General features: G+C 37.7%; 1 protein-coding gene across 6 annotated transcripts in view; it reads left to right on the plus strand.

The window, feature by feature from the left end:
- LOC142972194 (uncharacterized) overlaps positions 1-20,571 on the plus strand; it is a 421,890-nt gene extending 401,319 nt beyond the window's left edge. For 4 of the 6 annotated variants that reach the window (XM_076113068.1, XM_076113065.1, XM_076113070.1 and 1 more), the window contains 8 exons: positions 7,812-7,976; positions 10,905-11,085; positions 11,464-11,612; positions 11,809-11,938; positions 12,070-14,311; positions 15,010-15,154; positions 15,763-15,898; positions 17,955-20,571. In XM_076113068.1, coding sequence (XP_075969183.1) covers positions 7,812-7,976; positions 10,905-11,085; positions 11,464-11,612; positions 11,809-11,938; positions 12,070-14,311; positions 15,010-15,154; positions 15,763-15,898; positions 17,955-18,139 — 3,333 coding nt within the window. In that variant the 3' untranslated portion in view covers positions 18,140-20,571. Of the gene's footprint in view, positions 1-7,811; positions 7,977-10,904; positions 11,086-11,463; positions 11,613-11,808; positions 11,939-12,069; positions 14,312-15,009; positions 15,155-15,762; positions 15,899-17,880 lie in introns of all 6 variants that reach the window. The other 2 variants (XM_076113067.1, XM_076113069.1) reach the window with 2 other exon arrangements.
- The last annotated feature ends 288 nt before the right edge of the window (positions 20,572-20,859 follow it).

Below are 20,859 nucleotides of genomic sequence, written 5' to 3' on the forward strand. Positions count from 1 at the left end.
AGCGTCACAGATAAATTAACACACAAACGTAACACATTTGTAATATTAGTATGAACACATAAGATCGTAAGCAATATTTTTAAATTTCCAAATATGTATAGCCAATCACATATAAAAATACACCAATAAACTACCAACTGCACTTAGACAACTCTTTAGCTAAAAGGCACTCCAGAAAGAGCATCAAGCCAGTACTTTGAACATGACACTTGATGTTACCCTTTATTCATGACACAATAGGAAAAATACAGCGAACAGTAATAAAGGCCCTTGCACACACACAGATGTGTTGATACAAATAATGTTAAACACATTGAAAAAAATTGAGTGTGGTGTAAGTTATAAGATGTTAGTTGAATGAAATAGTGAGGAGATACTCAATGGTGGCAAATCGTTAGGTGTAAAGAGTCCACACCTAACGATTTGCCAAACAGATGCCGTGACTAGAATGATGAACTAAGCATTTTCGACATAAAAAATTCTTACTGCAAGATTTATCAAAGTTAATATCTTACTATTAGTAAAATTGGGAACTGTTTGAAGTTGCACCCGTTGTTGTAAACCAGTCTATTTCAATTAATTTTGTTTTATTTTACTATTTTAGAAGACAGTTTTGTCAAAATCCGCTGCTGATTTCGAATATAATTTAAGAAAAAAATTGACAACAGCTGTACTGCACAACATTTAAAATATGACAGTCTACATCGCTGGCTTCTACCCCAAACACCATAATCAAACTCACACATCGAAGAAAGCAAGCGATGGAAGGACATTAAACTGGCGTACACCGGGAAATCGGCTATGCACAATGCCGGGGTTTCCCGCTTTAAAAGGCCACCCCCTCTAAACAATAATTCAGCTTCACCCTTCCGAAGTGCAAGGGCGCATTTAGTGAGGGCAGTCAGGGCTGCGAGCTGCGGTTCAAAAATCGATAGTTTAACTTGTCTAATAAATGACTGGGTTTATCGGTTCATTTGCGGAAGAGTAAAGATTTTCCGATCAAATGATTGATAAGTAGCTTTCTTGGTACGCGTTTGAGTTTAATACTTCTTTATTTTGATGTAAATTTTTTGAGTAAATATTTGATAGCTATTGATATTTGTAATTGTAAAAAAGGTAGTACTTAATATAAGTAGGTATAATACTTAATCTTGAAAGTCGAATTGATTGCCGCTGTAAAACCAATAGCTATTTATGGGAAATCATTTAATTACTTACCTGTAGGCTTTTTGCGAGTATAGCTAAAAAAAACTTGTAAATTCATAAAATAATGTTCAAAAACTGAACGCATTATAATGCGTTGACACCGATCAGACAATAAAAAAAAGACAGGACCTTCAAAAATGTTACGAATGTAAACGATACTTTCACTGTTATACCGTGAGTTTATTTTAAAATCGATGCTGCACCCCTGCGGGCCGCAGTCAGGGGTCTAGGGTGCATCGTTTATCTACCTCCACCGAGCGGCCCCGCGGTTTGAATTTACACTCACACACTAATTGTGTTTGCGTGTTATTCGGTTATGTTATTTGTTAACGGTCAGGATTAGCATACGAGGATAATGTGTAGTTTGTCTTGTTTAAAACTGAGACACTAATTAAAATTTATCATTGTAGAAAAATAAATAGAGAAAAATCATTTTTGTTATACGGCGACTCAAGTAATTTTACCTATTGGTCGTTTCAAAACGGCGCAAAAATCGTGATATAGTACTTACTTATACTAGCTTTCAAAACCTGTGCTCAATTCTGAGACAAGTAAAGCAGTTATAAATCTTATAGCTTATAGTGTAAACAGTATTTTAAAGTCTTGAATTGAGCAGTCTCACTTACATAAGTACAAAAGCTTTAACTCAAAATATCATAAGCTACTAACGCAAAGGTTACGAAGGATACTAAAGAATGATGCGCTTTTTTCACGATCAAAAGTATTCAAAACTGTTTAGAAGGCACTTAATCCATAGTGCAGTGAAAACAACAGTAAACACCGTTTTACAAACACGAACAATCAAAATACATTATGTATGTGAAAGTCTAATAATAGTTTTATTGATATTGCATTCTCAGATGTTCAGCGAACAAAGAGGGGCTGATTGAACTTAATAGATTTCGATTGATTCCAAGTACTGAGTACTTGACTCACAAATACTAGTTCAGAACTATTGAATCGGCATTGTTTACATTTGAATAGGTCTGTATAAAGAACAAAATGTAGTATAATACACTAGCCCCCGGTTTCTGAGGTACATTTAGCGTTAGTTTATCTATTCAATAGCTTTTAAGCTCATATAAAAATTACAGTTTGAAAGGATAAAATACCACTAAACGTGCCTCAGAAACCGGGCATAAGAAAATTATTTGCATCTTAAATATTTCGGTGCCTATTTAAGTCTAAAATAATCAATCAATTCATTCAAAACTCATTCTGAGGCCCGTGGTTAACTGGTCTCAGCTTGGAAGTCAAATTTCAATTAATCATTTGTCATGCTGAAATAAGTTCTAAAAATTGTGGCTCCAGTTAATAACCAATTTTTTACACGGACCTTAGACTAAATAGCTACCACAAATAGCTAACTTTAGAAACCTGGTGCTAAAGTAATATAATATCGACTAACCCGTTATCAATCAGCTCTATACAAAAGAACTATATTCTTACCTCCCTTTTTACACTTATACCTCTAGAAAAAGCTACTAAAGTCCAGTGTACAAGTTAATAAAGAAACTAAAAAAAATCAACAATTTCATAATATCACGACAAGACGAGTAAACGAACAGGCGCCAGGGTTATATTACGTTGTGAATACAAAAACGGTAGCCTAATGATACAATTTGTTGTCCCCGGCGCCTCTCAGACGGCTGCCTCACTCGATTATGTATGAAAAACAACCAGAAAACAGATAAACAAATTAAAATATTACGTAAATGGGATATAAACAGTAGAGTTTATGTGATAGATGAGGATTTGTAGAGGAAATCTTACATTTGTGGTATTTAGGAGTACTGAGTAGTGTAGGTTTCCTGACTTTCGAAAGTATACAAAATGTTTGCAAGCATTTATTTAGCAAGAGGTTTACGTACGTACGAAGCTTAAGCGTATTTTGATAGCTAAGTAAAATTATGAAAAATAAAGTGTTATGAAATGAATTAGAACTAATTACTTCATTCGGTGTTGAATCGAAACTCACACTTCAGGAAAAAATTGTATTAGCCAAGTAACCACTATACACAATAAAAAAAACAATACAATATCAAATTAATAATTACTTATATCAAAACTACCAACCTTAGATAAGGTTTTAAAATGCCAATATTCTGTACTTAACCCACAAAATATACCATCAACTGTCCACTTACAAAACCTGTATAAAAATCTCACATAATTATATTTCAACCGCAGCATAACGACGAAATAATTAAACACGGTCTGTCTAAAAAGCTGGCGGTGCATTTTATCCGAGAGTTATTCATAACGCTATCTGCTGGATAGAAGTATCATAATTACGTTACCGGGTGCGCCTCGGCTCGCATAGTTGTGCACTAACGAAACCAATTAGGACGTGTCCAAGGACACACGACACGATTTTCAGCTGTCCGAGATATTTGCAGAGGTTTTTTTGGCTTTAGTTGGTCAATTGACATGTAAAAGCTTATGAGTAAATAACTTTTATTGTGCCTAAATCCTGAAGAATCTTTAAAAAACTAATTTGGTTGTTAAGTTCGAATTTTTATACTGTTACAGTATTGTTAAGTAGATACACTAAAAGATGGCACTTATTTTGTAATGAATTACCTAATTATTTTTTGTTTTATTTTTTTATTTTATTTGTCGTATTTTTTTTATATAAACATTCTGGTACTTTAATGTGCCTTTTGTTTAACATTTTTCATAATAAAAATGTTATAACCTTAACCATCTGTGACTGTACCTTAAACATTAGCGCTGATCAGTTCTCAACAAACCAAGAACCAAACCTACAACTATTACTACGGCATCCAGTTATTAATACCACACACCACAAACGTCATGAATACCTAGCCGAGGCTATAAACCGTACAACAAAATATCGTATGTCAATGGAAACGCGTTGTAGGTAGCTATTACCGGCACCAGCACGGGACGAACTAACTGAAACGCTCCACGATAAGATAATCCGAGTAAATTGGAAACTGCCTCCATCTATAAACGTCTCCTGTTGGGAAACATTGAATAATTGATGCTGTTATATTATATAAGTAAATATAGGGACGAGTAGATCTAAAGTTACGTTGAAGATATATATAATATTTTAGGGAAGTATGGTTAAATTTATATCAACATATGAATGGTATGAAAAAAAATATTCTTTATTTTGTTATGATATTTTTTTTTATACCTACTAATGACCTTTGACATGGCTGTTATCTTAATTGAGAACAACCGGGACCGACTTTTTACGTGCTCTCCCAAGCACGGAGACGCTCAGTTCAAATACCACTACGCGGTCACCCAACTAAGGAATGATCGCGCCGCTTGCTTAACTCACAGATCGTTTACCGAGTTTAATTTTCTATTATATCAATCTTCATTTCAATCGTGCTGCGAAATAACTAAATATATCCTATAACATATTATATTCCCAATAATCAAAAGAAACAATCGCATTCACGCGCGACTGAACACCATTAATGATGTACTGCAAGCCAAGATTAATAGCCGCACGGTTTAATCCTAGTTATTGTCGTATTTCGTATGTAATCACTTTGGAAAGCCGAAACAATGGGTGTTTTCGGCTTCAACGCGTGCGAGCATTCGTCTTCTGATTCAGCTGTTTTTGTTACAATCCTTGATTAGTTGACATGTTGCTGTGGGTTATTCAATTAGGGTAATGTTTATGTTAACGTAGAACGCACTGCTGAAAGTTTGTAAGATGATATTAAGCTATACATTGATTAAATTTGCCTTTTGGTTAATCAATTGAAAGTTATTTTTTACTACGAGACTAAAAATATTTAGAATACATCAGTTAGTCTCTTAAATAGCCCTCCAACGGTAGAGTAAAAATAATACTTAATAAATGTTCATGCTTTCATGAAGATTAAGTTATTTTACTAAATAAAAATTGTTTTTCAGTGAAGTAAAAAAAAAACTGTCCTGTAGGCGTACAATATAAGCAAGTGACATTTGACAAATGTGCCAGTTATGCTAAGGGTTGTGATTTATATCCAAACTTACTCGAAAAAAACTACAGAAGTAATGGCCAAGCACTGATTGATATCATAAACAAAATACAAATGGCCAGTTTTCTTGCACTGACTTGTATTTTATATTCATTTTTGGATAACCTTGCCTCAATAATTTAATTGTGGTGAAGTTCAATTTAACAATGTTGTATTTGCATAAACATACATGAATTATATTCTTAACCGACTTTAAAAAAGAAGGAAGTTCTCAATCCGTCACGATTTCTTTATAATTGAAGTTTGTTAATCAATGAACTTAAACGAACTGTTAACATTTAAGAATAATGAAATGCATAAAGAAATGTAATTCAATATCGATTGTGCAAACCATAAACAACAACTGAAATTACCAATCTGTATTTGTCATTCCCGCCAAAACTCCATTGACATTAAAAAGGAAATAAAGACAAATGCAATCGAATTAATACGCCAGTCAATATCAACCCCTTCCGATGGGGTACCAATCAAGGCTCTTCACTTTAATTACCGGAAACCGCAAAACATCTGTGGTTATGTCAAATATAAATTAAATTTTGTAAAGGCCTGTGTGGCACGGTCGGCAGTGTATCCGACTGAGGTCTCAAGTTCGACTCTTGGGTAGCAAAGTATTATTAGTTGTAGGTAGAAGAATATTTCTAAATATTGTCCTGGAGTTTGGTATCGTGTCCGGTAAATAGCAATAGGCTTGCCTGTTACATAGGACTAACATTTTTAATAGCGAGGCGTGATTAGACTGGGTATTACGTCTCTGGGGACACCTTCGGTTATAACTGGCGTGATATTATGCATGTATGTACATACTATATAATGTTCTTGGCCGATATTCGGCTACTGCGGCCAGTTTCATTGAAACCAGCCAACTGTGCATGACTTTGTTTATAGTACATACCTATATTCATACATATGAATATAGGTATACGAAATGGTGTCGAATACTTATAATTCAATAATGAAATAAACATAATATTTAAAGGCTGTCTGTCCTATGGCGTTTTGATTAAATTGTTTAAATTGTTGTGTTATAACGCGCCGTGATTGTAAATTATTGTCGGTTTTGTTGGATGCCGTGTCTACAGGCTGAATTTTATTGTCGAAATTGCTTAACACTCATAAATTAATGCGTAGGATATTTACTACAATAATAATACGAAATATAGATATTCGTGTACCTACTCGTAACCGGCGGTCCTGTATGACAAGATGTATGGATGTGAATAAGAAACTTTGTAAGTACCAAGTGGCGTTATTTGGTCTCTGCCTACCCCTATGAGAAAAAGGCGCGATATAATTCGCGTATGTATAGCTATTCAACAACTATAAATTTTCCACAATAAACCTACGGTCAAATGTTGATTCAATCATCAAATATAACTTCTAAAAAATACAAGTAAAGTTAGGAATTGTCATAAATTGTTTTCAAAGACAATCAGAAAAGGTATCATAACCTCTTTCCGCGAAACTTACAAGTAACTTCTTTAGAAAGCTGTCTTTTTAATTTGACATGACGCACTTTTGACAGTTACAAAACAAACTCCAGAAAAGTTAGTTTACATTAAATTAATTATTGAAATATTTCTATTTTTTATTTGGGTTTTGATATCTAGCTTCCAATAAATTATAGACAGCGCTTCCCAGATGCTAATTTCACTGTAAAGAAAGAACATTATTAATCCTAAAGGTACGAGAATATATTAAAATTTATAATTCTTTACAAAAGTATCCCCAGTCTAGACTTTTCACGAAAAAGAATAGGTACAGAAATATCAGCAAGTGTCCAAAATAAAGGCACCTCGTCCATTCACAGCTAACCCTTTCACGGTATATCAACCGACTGTTGTTTCAGACATACAGACAAACAGATTCTTTGTCTCACCCTCACTTGATGACTAATGGAAACCTCACCCTGTAACCCAGTTCAAAATAAACCTTACCACTTACAAATTAAGATTTAAAATGGTTGAAAAGGTAGGAAGGCAAATATCAGTAGAGCTGTAGCTTCGAATCGTAATGGTTCTGAATGTTGTGAATTACTTTGAACGGAGGGGGACGTGAGGGCTCAAGATACACTGGTTTCGTTTGTGGACGCTGGCTTAATTAAGAGTGTGAAACGACAGTCCCTTTTCGGGGGTATTTTTTTAGTGGAGCGGTGACGACAGGAGTGGCCGTGACGTTTTGATGAGTGAGCCTGAAAAAATATTGCCGCGGGCGATAGAAAAGCTTGTTTTTTTCCTCACCACCGAGTTATTATTAAGCAGCGATATTTTTGTTTTACGCGTGATTTGTTGCCGGATAAACAAAAACAGAATGTTTTTGATTAAACGGACGACTGATAGATTGTTTGTTTCATGCTAATGTTTACGATGTTTATCCATTTTGGTAACCATACTAATGAAACATTCCGATTTCTTTTCCTCCTTTCTCTTATATGAATGATTTTATCAATCTTTCACGTTCCCAGCTAGCTACTGCGTAACCTCCAAAACATCTTTGAGTTAGAAACCATAATTTTCACTTTCGAAATCATACACCAACTTACCCCTAACTGATTGTGTTCCTAAAACAGCATAATAAACAATGTCTTGTTGTCTCCAGGCATCAGCAGCTCACTACCAAAGCCAGCTGTCGACCCTGAGCTCAGAGAACGAGCGGCTGCAGAGTCAGCTGTCGGCGTGCACCGCTGGCCTGGGCACAGGGGACCACGAGCGGCGGCTGGATGATGTCGCCCAGCAGGTCGTGCGAGCACTGCTCTCGCAGAAGGTGAGCATTGAACTATGGGATCCAGGAATGAAAGCACTAAAACATCACTAAATGATGAGTGAATTTATAATGCAGATCTAAAATTTCATAGTTTTTGAGATATGCTAGTATTACATTACATCTGTGTTTTACAGACTTTACTAGTTTACAGTTTCGTCCCAGTGTTATGCAAAGTACAAAAGTAAAACTAACACAAATGCCGCCAGCGGAATGTTGCTTCGACACTAAATAAATTACGAAACTATTGTTCAACAAACTTGTATTCAAAGCTCCATGTTTCTCTTGCAGAAGATTAACAAAGAAATACTGTCTCCGCTGTTAATCCTCAAAAAACTCTGTATCTGTACGACATAATCCCGGGAGGCATTAAGATGCATCCCGGAAATTGTTTTCTCATAATTATAGTCGCCCTTGTATCCCGGCCTGTGGATTATGCGGTGCCTACATTCGCACATAAATCGTACGAAATGGGACACTTCGGCCTTAGCTGGCACCGTAATAATTTTAGAAGGCCAGGCCCACTATAATCTGGGCATAATCTGTCCGATAATGCGAACGTTTGCGTTTAAATCCTGTTTGTAGAACGGTGGCAATGGTCGCCATGTTGTTATAGTTTTGGCGCGTATTTCCCGCTAACTTTCCTGATAAAGATGGCGCCGTCTGCGTGCGACGACCGTTTTTGATTGTTTTTTAAAGTTTGACGCTTCTGTTTTCACATAACGACGGAAAATTTTAATGACCAACTTCGGTAGTTAAACATGGGCGCGATATAACGCAGTTTTTACTATCGGCTACTCAGAAACAACAGTTTTGAACTCGTTAATGCGGCCAGCTGCATACAATGCGTGGAAACTAAAAATAAAATCTGTTCTAAAGTTATGAACTTGAAATGTAGTAAACAGTTATCTTGTTTCTATCACTTTAAAATCCAAGTGAAAGAAATAACAAAAGCCATTAAAAAGTAATATAACTGAATCCACAATTGCGACGAATGGCCGAAAAATTGTTTAACGTCCGAAGTTCGAAGTTTCAGCAGTCTTACGTCAATACACTGGAGCAATTAGCAAACTGAAGCTCAATAATGTGTAATATCATTTTACTAATTATTATAGAGTAATTAACGTCATGTGATGATTATAAATGATGAATGTTGAGGCTCATCCCTTTTGCAGTATATTGATAACCCATTAAATTGGTAATAGGTATGATACATGATGTGAAATCATCTAAGGAGTAATTAGAGACTTTGTGGGGTGCCGTGATGAAAGATCTTTGGGGTGGGATTATTAGTATATGCGTGTTAGTTTGAGTGAAAACTTGTGAATACGTAGAAGTTAAACAGAGCAACGCTGCTAGTGTATTTTCAACTCTATAATTAAGTGTTTAAAGTTTTTTATCGCTGTTTTCTTGTAGGTTCTGTAATGTTTGATACACATCAAACATGGAGTTTATGATTTAAATTATGTGAAGATAGTTGTTATAACAACATGCTTTTCGTCTTTAAAATTAGCAGCAAATAAAATTAATTCAAACTTTTCAAATATCTAAACAAATTAATTTTAAAAGTTAACCGCATCTACCCTCCCGTCCGTTACATTCAAATCCTTTCTGTCGTAATGAAAATCACTTAAAATTTATAACTCGACTCCATTAATATAATTTATTAAATTTAAACTTTAGTAGGTGAAAGTTCGTAGAAATGTTTCAATAAATAAACTTTGAATGCAGTTGGGTATTCGTGGAATCGAAGCGGGTATTTCGACGATCGAAACGGTTGCGGTTGTAGGAATTCAGTATTGGATGCTGAAAATACTACGAGTTGTTTTGTACTTTTGGTCGGAGTTATTGAGGTGGGCTAGCGATATGACAGCTTTATTCATGTTTTGATGGACTAGGGCGTGTGCTATTTCGTGTTGTTTAATACTAAGTATTATTTCAGTAGAATATTTATAAAAGGAGTGCTGAATTATAAATTAACGTAAAAAATGTAGATGGCATTATGAGTATTGAACTATGTTGTTAATCTGCATTTTATCAAGTTACTATTAGTTGGGAAAAAAAATGCCAAAAAGTGTTTGGTAATGACATAACAAACAAGAAAAACGTTGCAAAAAATTTCTTAGATAAACCCCCAAGACGGTACTTTTACTTTCGCAGCTACTAATTAATCTACGCAACTAAACCTTTCTCATCGATCTTCAACTTGGCGAATCCCTTCACAGGGTCCAAGTTATTTCGTACCCCTGAAACCCAAGGAAATAAGGGTATCTTATTTTGTACCCCTTGTAATTACCTCCCGTCAATTACGCTTCACGAATTTAATTTAACTAATGAAGTATAATTAAAATGTGCGCGTTTATTTCGAAGACGTTTCCAAGAGATCCTACGTTAAGTAGAGACCATAGATACGGTAAACTTTTCCACGTTGATTTCGGGGATGCCCCGTAATAGATATTTCGGGATTTTGTTGCCATTACGTAAAATGTTGAGAAAGATTGCTCAAGTCGGGGGGTTCTTAATGCGTTAGCTGTGTTTCAACTTTAATGGACTGAGTTATCATTTGGATTTTATATATTTGCGAAATTAAATACTGCGTTGCTGTTCTTTGGTAGTTCTCATAAATTAGGGTAGACAAACTACAAGGTAAACAACTTACGTTGAAATATACTTTCAAGAATTCCAATTAATCCGAATCCCAAATAATGATTGACGAACGACTTCTAAATAACTTTCCATTTACGTATCTTACAGACAAATTGACACATCAGTTTTCAATTAGATGAAAATCATTCCAACTACTAGCCTTATATTACTTCTTGCCTTCTTCCTAGTTTGCTGGACAGTCAGCGTCATATTTAAGCATTCATTATTTAATAATGACGTCATTGTAAACAATATTATTCTTCGCAAGTAATACAATTTACAAAGGACGATTGCTCTCAGAGCGTCCGCGAGGAGCTGGGCTGCGCGCGCGCTCGTATCCGCGAGCTGGAGGCGCAGAACCGCGCGTTGAGCTCGCTGCTCGTGCGCCAGCTGAGGCCCCAGCCGCGGCCCTCGCCCGCCACCCCGCACACGCCGCTCACACCTCACACGCCTAGGGACCTGCAAGGTATACCACCAGTATTTTACGTCCTAGGACCTGAATCAGAACAGAAACCTGCCATGTTCTTTTTTAGATTTTTTTTGTTCAAATTAAAGCAGTTTTAATTTGTGTATTACCAATTAAAGTCAGGAAGGTACATCTCGAGCCAACGAACTTAATATATTTCACACAAATTGTTTGGAAGACATAAAGTTTAAATATGACAGCATTTAAATTTCATGTAGTAAGAGCGCTAAATGTCTTATTCTATACAACAAACTACATATGCGAAGCGTTATCTAAAGTAACAATAACAACAATATTAACTAAGTAAATGAAGGTTTTTATTCTTCAAATTCCTTACCTTTCTTGTTTTAAAATGTAGTATGTTTACTGTAATTCCAGTGCATTTGGTAGACGTTGGTTCCTGCGGGTCACTAGTCTCGTTCAGAGACTCGCCTCCCCCCGCACCGCCCGTGTCGCACCCTCACCCCCTCAGCCAAGACGACAAGCGACGACACCAGATCTTGGCTGATATTTGGACTGAACTCAAGGTATTAGCAAAACTATGATGGAATATTTTTATTCCCCCAAGAAACTATGCAGAATTGTACTCGTTAATTGAATTGGATCTGATCAAATGTCAGATAACTTCAGTTGTTTTTTAAACAAGCTTTGTATATAAATGGGTTTAACTACATAATTATTACAAAAGTGCAATGTATTAATTATTTTTGTTCATGTTTCCAGGGTCTGGAAGTGACTCCAGCAAACCTGGCTCGTGCATTATCGGCTGTGGACCCAACGTTGTGGGCGCCACCAGCACGCCCCGCCACTCTTAGCCTCAGTATGCCGCAACCTTGCACAGATCCCGTAAGAGGTAAGCCTTCGGAGTACCTCGAACATATCTATTAGTAGCACGAAACTGGCCGTAAACATTTATAAATCAGCTGTAGTAACTTTAATGTACAGTTACATTAAGTCTCTTATAATATGTTCTGTGTATTCTAGGGGAAAGTGAAGGCAAAGTGACAGAAGAAGAAAGCGGTGAGGTGGGCGAGGCTGGTGCAGAATCTCCTGAAAGCGGTGCCAAAGACGAAGGGTACTCCACCATGTCCAGCGACGTGCAAGCTGACGCCTCGCGACAGAGCGACCATGCCGCCGACAGAGCGCTCCCTGACCTCAACGAAGCTTCAGATGAAACTGACAACCAAACCATCGTCTCCATCAACCCTAGAGAATCTCGCAGACACGCCAGGCTACTCGCAGCAGAAGCAGACTACATCTATTTTCCTATTGGAGTAGCGTTCGCTGGCGTTAGAGGAAGCTACCCACCTTCGAGGCCAGTACTCCCCTTTCAACACGTAGTGCGCAGCTTCTCCGATTCTCACCTATGTTTGAAGCTAATCGCCGGCACAACTTGCCCCACCAGCTGCCTAGACAGCCCTACGCCTAGCTCTGGTGTCTTAGTTCTAGATCTAAAACCATCCCCTGAAAGACCGCTGCGACGACCAGCAATCGCTTCGACAACCAGCTCTGAAAGGGTATCATGGGGAAGTACCTTAGATGATCGTGCTGATGGTTCACAATATGACGCTGATTACGTCCAACATTGGCTTGAACTTGACGACGCAAGATCAGCTCTACAGCAAAGGCACAGAGACCTCGCTGACTTAGAATACGACAGAGCAGAACTGGAAGATTGGAGCTTATCATTATCGTGTGAAGATCTCAGGGACAGACAGTCCCCTTTTGCTGAAATTACGACGCCGGGTCAAATATCGTTGTCAACATTACCGAGCATCAGAGAAGACGATGCATTAGAATTAGAAGAAGACGTTGGTGATTGTCTATGGAATGACTGCGGGTTTGCAACGATTGAAATTGATGAATGTAGAATAGCAGATGACGCAGATACTTCGGAAAAGCGGTGGGACTGCACGGGAACACACTCACCCGGCGGCTCTTGGTCAAGCGCCTCAGATGCACCTGATAAGAGATCCAGTACAGCGTTGAGTGAGGATGGAGATTGCGCCAACGTCGGCCTAGATTTCACCAGAGATTTCTATCGTCTGGTAAAATACGAAAGTACTAAGAGCTTAGCATCAAATTCGTCCAGAGGTATACCGGCTCAAGATACGAGCAGTCATTTGAGGATCCACGACGTCCAAGCTATGGCTCTACAAGACAGGGAACAAGCACTGCAGAACGTCCTTCATTTTATAGCTGAGCAGCAGAAATATTGTAGAGATAGGGAAGAGTCTGATTCGATGTCGTCGCGGCCGCTGTCTGAGATCCGTGAACTACCTCCTCCGTATGCGACAGCTGATTTCGACGACGACTCAGTCGGTCCCCGCAGCGAGGTGTCCGAGGACAGGCAGCGACCTGACTCCTTCGGTAGCTTTTCTGAAAACGATTCATGTGACGTCCTGCCCGGCGACCGTCCGCGAATCGCCTTCTGTGATACTGTATCCGAGCCAAGATCGACGCCGAGATTCATTGAACGCGAAGAACCTTATGCCGAGTCTGAGGACTTTTTCGATGAATTCTCGAGAGTAGAAAACGCCGAAAACGAGATAGACGAACATCATCTCATTAAAGTTCAGAGGAAGAACGAAATAAACAAGAGCATAGACGTTATTAGTAGCACTCCCGAGATTGAAGACCAGCTTCCTGTGGTGAAGGACGAGAAGCCGAGTGATATTGAATCTAGTCGAAGCTTAGACTACAATTCCGCTTTGAAGGAGAACACGGTGAACATAATGCTCAACAAACAGTCGCCGGTGGAGCGAGTGGAACTAGAGCCGAGTCTAACCAAATCGTCCAGCTTTCCGTATTCCGGGAACGATGAGATGTCGCTAGTCGAGGAAGTGTTGAGCGCTTGTCGGAGGAGCACGGGCGCTCTGCTCACGGTGCCTGAAGAAGAAGAAGGATCTTCTCCAGAGACGAGTTCTCCTCAAATGACTGAGTCTAACACGACGAGTACGTCTACCGCTGAAACTGTGATAGTAAGTAATAAGAACGACACGCCTAAAGAGAGGCTTCGGGAGAGGAGCCGGATTCCGACGCTGCTGGGAGGGAAGCGACCTCCGTCTTCACCGAATAGGAATAGATCGAAGATCCCGGTGGCGGAGAGACGGCCGGGGCCTCCACCGGCGCCTGTAGTCCCAGAGCCAATCATCGTGAAACAGGAGCATACACTGAGCTTCCACGAGGCTGCTACTTCTAAAGATGTCATTGAAGAACTAAACAGGTTAGTTTATATCATGAACTTCCTTAATGATCATACAATATCTACGTAATATATTTTTCATTGATTAATCAAAACAATGTTAGTGCCTGATACTGATTAGCGGTCGGCGATAGCAATTGTACGATTTATTTTATCTTTTTTCACGTACATTATCTGATCGTTGAACAATGAAATTTATTTTTGTTTTCTATTTAAGTGTCACTGTATCTATGACACTCATTGCGTGATATGTTTTGACAATTGAAAGCGTATTAGTACGATTGTGTTAATAACCTGAAAGTGATTTAATTTTGTGCTATGAGTGAGTTGTGTTATAAAATAATCCATGATCTTTGTGAGGATTATCAATCGTATGTATTAGACATTATTATAAAAGACCTACTTTACTTTACTTGTTACTTTAATTGCATATTTCTTCGAATAGACCAGTCTTTATGATTAAGAATAACCTTCTTACGTTCAGCGTGCTAAATAGAACGCACTTGAATTGAGCAGTGACTATTTTTTAAGGAAAGTAATTGGTTTACTTTTCATAATTATATCGAGCACATAAAAACACTTAAATACATATATTATGTACAGTTTCTGCGAAATGTAATACTTTTTTACTGACTACAAAATTTACACTTACCCTCATTTTGAGCAGACCATTGCATATTGTTGAAATGTACCTATACAGTACATTGACGTACTTCCAGGATGATCCGTCAAAGTGAGGCGGCAGTGAGCAGCGGCGACGTGAAGGCGGAGGAGAAGGGAGACGCGGCGCACAAGGACGCCGCGCTGTGGGCGCCCACCGGCTGGGTGCATGTCGAAAAAGACATTGACTTCAGTGATCCTAAGGTAACATAGCGCTATTTCATCTCGATTGCTATTTGCAAGTAAACTTAAAGGGACGGTTCACATCTCACTGAAGGTGCGCGTCGGGCATAGCCTAAATAGTATGGGATTCGCAACGACGCGGCGACCCATCATCGGTTGAGTGCGAACGGTCAAGTGTTACGCGACCGATAAAACGCGACGCATGTTACCAAAGACTCATGATTAATAGACCTCACAGTTTCCAGTTTTTTAAGGTAATTGAAAAGAAATGATCCTAAATCAATGTTATTTCCCACAACAATACCAATATCCATGTAGATAATAATATAATATGTCAGATCTGACTTAGTCCTGTTTTCACAAAGGCCTCAGGCTTTTTTTCTTTAGTCGTGTAAAAGACTGTTCTTTTTATTTTTAAAGTTACAACTAAAACAGATTAACAATAGAGCCAGTGAAAAGTACTATGCAAAGTCTCAATTCTACACAAAAGTTGTCATTACTTGAATACGGGAATTAACGCGAACACGCATTTATCCTTAAAATGCCTAATGTAATGCGCAGGTTGCACTCGCCGTGGTCGTTTAAAAGCTATGATTGCTTGCTTTAACTTGACCCCCCACTGTTTCCAGGCGCGTGCGAACCTCCTAGACGTGATGTTAGCATCGAGTGACTCATCTCCTTCCTCATGTGGCTCGTCTCCCGCTGAACCACCGCTCCCGTACTCCCGGCTACACCGACTACACAGGTCTCGGCGACAAAAAACAGGTAATTATTACTTAAATTAATTATAGATTTAGTTAATTTTTGGGGTTTTATGCCTCTGTTTCCAATTAAAGTGGCTTTACTTTCCCATGGGTTATTTTATAATTTATTATGAACAGTGACATGTATAATGGAAGTAAAAAAATATCAAATTATATGAATTAGTCACCCAAGTATATTCTGAACTGAACTCAAAATTATGTAGGTACATTTGAGAAAACTATGCATTTCAAAATTTTGTCACAAGTCACGGTGATCATTGATTTGACTTTCCATTGTTCATTACTTAATACTCCCTTACACATAAACATTTTAAAATATTTTTTTTTGGTGTGTATAATTGAGACGAAATTGTAACTTTAGTTCCAATATGAATGTATGTGTAAGGGTGTAAAACAAAGACTTCTCGTGTTTAACAAAAAGACAGACAAATAAAGTAACACGAAAACGTAAAATTAAATTAAATTAGACATACATTTATTAAAAATCTCTCTGTGTGTAACGATATTGAAACACTCCGGGGAAGTGACTAAAAACTTAACAGAATTTAATCCTAGCCTCAAGGCATACCGCGGTCCTATCTGCTTGGAAACCAGACTAGCCCAGAGATAGTGGATAGTAGGTAGTAACATTATAATACTTTAAAATGATTACTGCATTGTATTACAAAACAAAAAGGTGAATAGAAATGGGGATTCTATTATATTTATTTTCGTCTCATTGTTCAACTCTTTGTCGGTCTATTAATAATATGTGAAGTCTTTACCTAGATAGTAAGTTGTAATTAACACAATTAAATACTACGGGTTTACTTATAAGTGTAATTATTATTAATAAATAGTTCTAAGAGTCTCTCTCTATATGTGTGTTTAATTTATTTTGCTATTTTTCATAAAGTAAATAATATCTTTCATGTTCTTAATTTTTTTGTTCAGTGACATTTTTCATGATTTGTTTATTAAAATATTTAATTTTTGCTTTTTTTATGTGAAACGTTAAATGTTGATTTTCTTATTTATTTTTCTTATATTTTTTTTATTCTAGTGAATACATGACACTAACGCCTGGTTTCTGAACGGACACAAAAAAACTTACTAACCAATTGCTAAGAACTGTCAAGATTTAAAAAAAATGTTGCTTTAATGTCATTAATTGTTTTGTTTTCTTAACAGCCGGTTGGTATGTTTTCTGGTTGGTCTAGCTTTCAGAAACTAGGCGTCAATATATCGGAATGTTGATGTCTACATTTAACGTTTGCCTTCCGTCCGTACAGATCTCTAAGTTATAAAATGTTTCATATTAGATTACTTATTGTTTTCTTTAGATCTAATTGAACTAAAACAGCTTAATTCAAGCTCTGACGAAATACTTTCGTTAAGTAAAATCTTTTGACATAACCGACGTTATTGTTGCGCCATCTGGTTCCGCCTTGTTTTGTGTAAGAAAGTTAGTTTTAGTGCCTAGTAATTTGTACTAAGCTGTGCGGTTTTTCTCAATAAATTAATTACTATATATATAGTTGTAAAAGATCTGTACGGACACATTTATATGTGTCATGTCATTTCATGTTGTCTGTCGGTCACTCGTCCAGCCACGTCACACGTTTCCGCTCTCACTCGCACGCACCATCTCACTCTCTCGCCTCATTCGAGTAGATGTCATCTTGGCAAGCGTCGTATCGCTCTGTAGGTCGCGCTTATTGTGACAAGTTGGAAACATGAAATCATGGTGCCATGGAAACCGGTTGATAAGATCGTTTTGGCTCCATAATTTCATAAAGCAAGTCATAATAGGGGTGCTAATAGTAATTGAAAAAAATACATTATATTCTTTAATAATTTGATTAGTGATGAAAATAATATCGATATGTCATACGGTCGACGTACGTATCCGGGAGCGATCCGGCGCACGCTACGCTTGGGCGCGGGCGCGTGTGTGTGCGAGCGGGCGCGTGGGGCCGAGCTCACGCGTGTTGTCTCGTGCAGAGGGCGCTCGCTTGTAGAGAGTAGGCGTAAGGTGGCGTTGTGGCGTAACGTGTGTCACGTGTGTCGTGCCGCAGCGGCGGCGCTGCGAGTCCGCGGGCCGGCGCTGCGCGGGGCGCGCGCGCGCCGCCCGTCCATCCTCGGCCGCGACGGGTTCTTCGTGCGCTACGGCGAGCGCGAGATCGCCGCCGTCGCCACCTTCGACTTCCTCGACGACCTCTCCGGCGGATCCTCCCCGGAGGCCCCCAAAGACTGTACCTAAATTAGCAATAAAAGCGTCCCAGATCGTTATATTTTTCTATGTCGCTCGTTTGTGATAGTCCGCGGAGGGTGACGGTCAGGCCGGCCGGCCCCGGCGCGTTCGCACCGAGAGGCGGCGTCCTAGGAGGGCCGCGCGAACCGCCGGGCTGCAGCTTCTTAGACGTTCTTCTGCTTCGAAATCTAGATCTCGTAGGTGTCGTAGTGCTCACTTTGGATTAGTAGATCTATGACGAGGCACCTAGTCTTTTAAAAGAAATTCTTCCTAGATATACGTTAGTAGGTGTGGGAAGATAAGCGCGTAAAAGGCACGGATGCGATGATATGTATAATTGGTAAATTGTTTAGTTTATACGCGACTGACTATCGTTCAGCAATAATGTTCAAGTATTGGACACATCTCGCACGAATCATCCGAGTTACTGTCAGTTACTGAGTGATTTGCGCTTGAACTATGGCTTCTGGCGAGGAGACGGCTTCAGAGAACAATACTATGTTTTGGATCGATTACTTCCTGCGATAACTTGCTTACGCTTCGTACCGACGACCGACAACTTAGGTAAGAAGACGAAATAATTAATTGACTAAGTGAATGAAAGCTGCGGCCTCGAAGTAATGTGATATTTTTGTATATACTGTAAGTCCCACTTATTTTCATATACATTTAAATGGATTCCTTTCTAACCGAACGAAGCGTTAACGTTGGAGCTAGGGTGGAGTTCTGTTTATCAGAGTCTGTGCACCTCTAATGTACTCGACCGCGTGACTCGACCACTGTTGCCGTCTCTCTTCCGCACAAACGTGTTGTATGACGAACCAGAGAGAGACAGAGGTCCATTCGCGCGATCGCAGCGTAATAATCATAATAATAGGTACTTATGTAAATATCGACTACAATTTACTTATCGATTTAGTAACTACTTATCGGTTAAAGAATAGTCATCTATAACAATCGAATAACCATTTATAGAGATCCATTAAAATCGAAGGGTACTAAAGTATGTTAAGTGTATGTATATAATTATTATGATGTCATCGATATGCTATTTATTTTGTATCATTTGCGTATTGTCGATCTTTTTGTGTATACTTAGGTACATATCATGAATTTGTATTATTTCTTAAGGCAACGATACACTATGATTTATGTGTTTGATAAAAATAACAAACGATGTCGATAATTTCACTCGTCGATATCGAATATCGATACTTCTACAACACTAGACCTCGTTTCACAGTTTGAATAGCCACAAAATAAGTAAAAATAAATGTAGGCTATTATAATAATTTACCACAATCAGCATAAACATGAGGTTTCGAAAATAATGGTCTTGTTTTCTAAAATGTCTAATATTCCTGCTCGTTTGTTATTCTTATCAGTACAATAGCGTCTTGTTATTATTCGCTATCTGTGAAATTATCCACATTGGACGGTTATGAACCTCGGCAGACATGTAAACTATAATTATATTGTTATTTTAAATGGCTGAACCAAAGCGATTTTAAACGAAACGTTTTTGCCGCCACTTGTTACGCTGCAACACTGTTCCTTATTTTTGTTCATTGGCAATAATTTCATACCCAGCTTTTTTTTAATGGTGAAGAATGAAGACAATAAAGGAAGATTTATACCTATTATTAATTAAATGTAAACGAAGCGACGACTTGTTCGATATTATCTAAAATATTAACTTATTTAGTGTAAGCTACTAATGGCTACGTTGTAATGCCTAATTTGAAATTTAAAAGACGTCCCTTAGTTGTTTTGTGTGCAGACACTGGCACATAACGTGTTAAAATGGATATACAAGGAAATTATATACAATGAAAATATTTAGTTAACCTTTTACAACGGTTGAGATAGACGTAGCTTGCCTTTTCATTTTTGTGTGACATAAATAAGTACTTATCGAATTTATACAGTTTGTTATGTGATCCAGTGTCTGTATTCAAACGTCATGTAAAATCCTTAAAGTAAGTTACTTCAAGTAAAATTCTTGGATCTTATCAGAATATACTGAGTAGTTTATAATTTAATGTTGTTCAAAACAAAACAATGTTATTTTCAAACGACCAATCCGTTGTTTAAACCCTTTCATACATTAGTGTCATTGTCATAATTAAAAGTCGACATTATATACGTTTCTCGTGGAAAAAATTGATTAATCCATGTATTTATAATCGTAGGATCCAAAGGTACTGTGATTTGTAACTACCACTGAATTTTGGAGCACAATTGGAAATTTTAATATGTAATAATAAAATGTGGTAATTCCTTGTTATTGGGTGCATTTGTCGGTACATTTAAAACGTAAGAGATATGGATACTTGATATAGGTAGGTACTTTGAACAGTACAAAATGTGTAGAGTAACAGTATAATTTAATTATCTACTATTACAGATGGGTTCAATAAACGATTCCGTTCCCAAATTAATACGTTGTTTAATTTTCGTCATCTACCCACATATCTTACTTTCCTATATTCCTTGAAACACTTATTAAGAATCTGAAAATAAATGTCATCTAGCTAATTTGACTGTACGCGTAACGCGTAGGTAAGTAGTAAGAAATAAATAAGTACATTTTTTTATTTCAGGCCAAATAGATTAATTAATGGCATAAACGCATTATCCTAGTTACTACGTAAACGTAAGTTATTCCAATCAATATCTGCAAGGTCCACCCGTATGTTACTATGACAGGCCATTTAAAAAGATAGAGG

This window comes from Anticarsia gemmatalis, chromosome 4 (genome assembly GCF_050436995.1).
Source record: "Anticarsia gemmatalis isolate Benzon Research Colony breed Stoneville strain chromosome 4, ilAntGemm2 primary, whole genome shotgun sequence".
NCBI lineage: Eukaryota > Metazoa > Arthropoda > Insecta > Lepidoptera > Erebidae > Anticarsia > Anticarsia gemmatalis.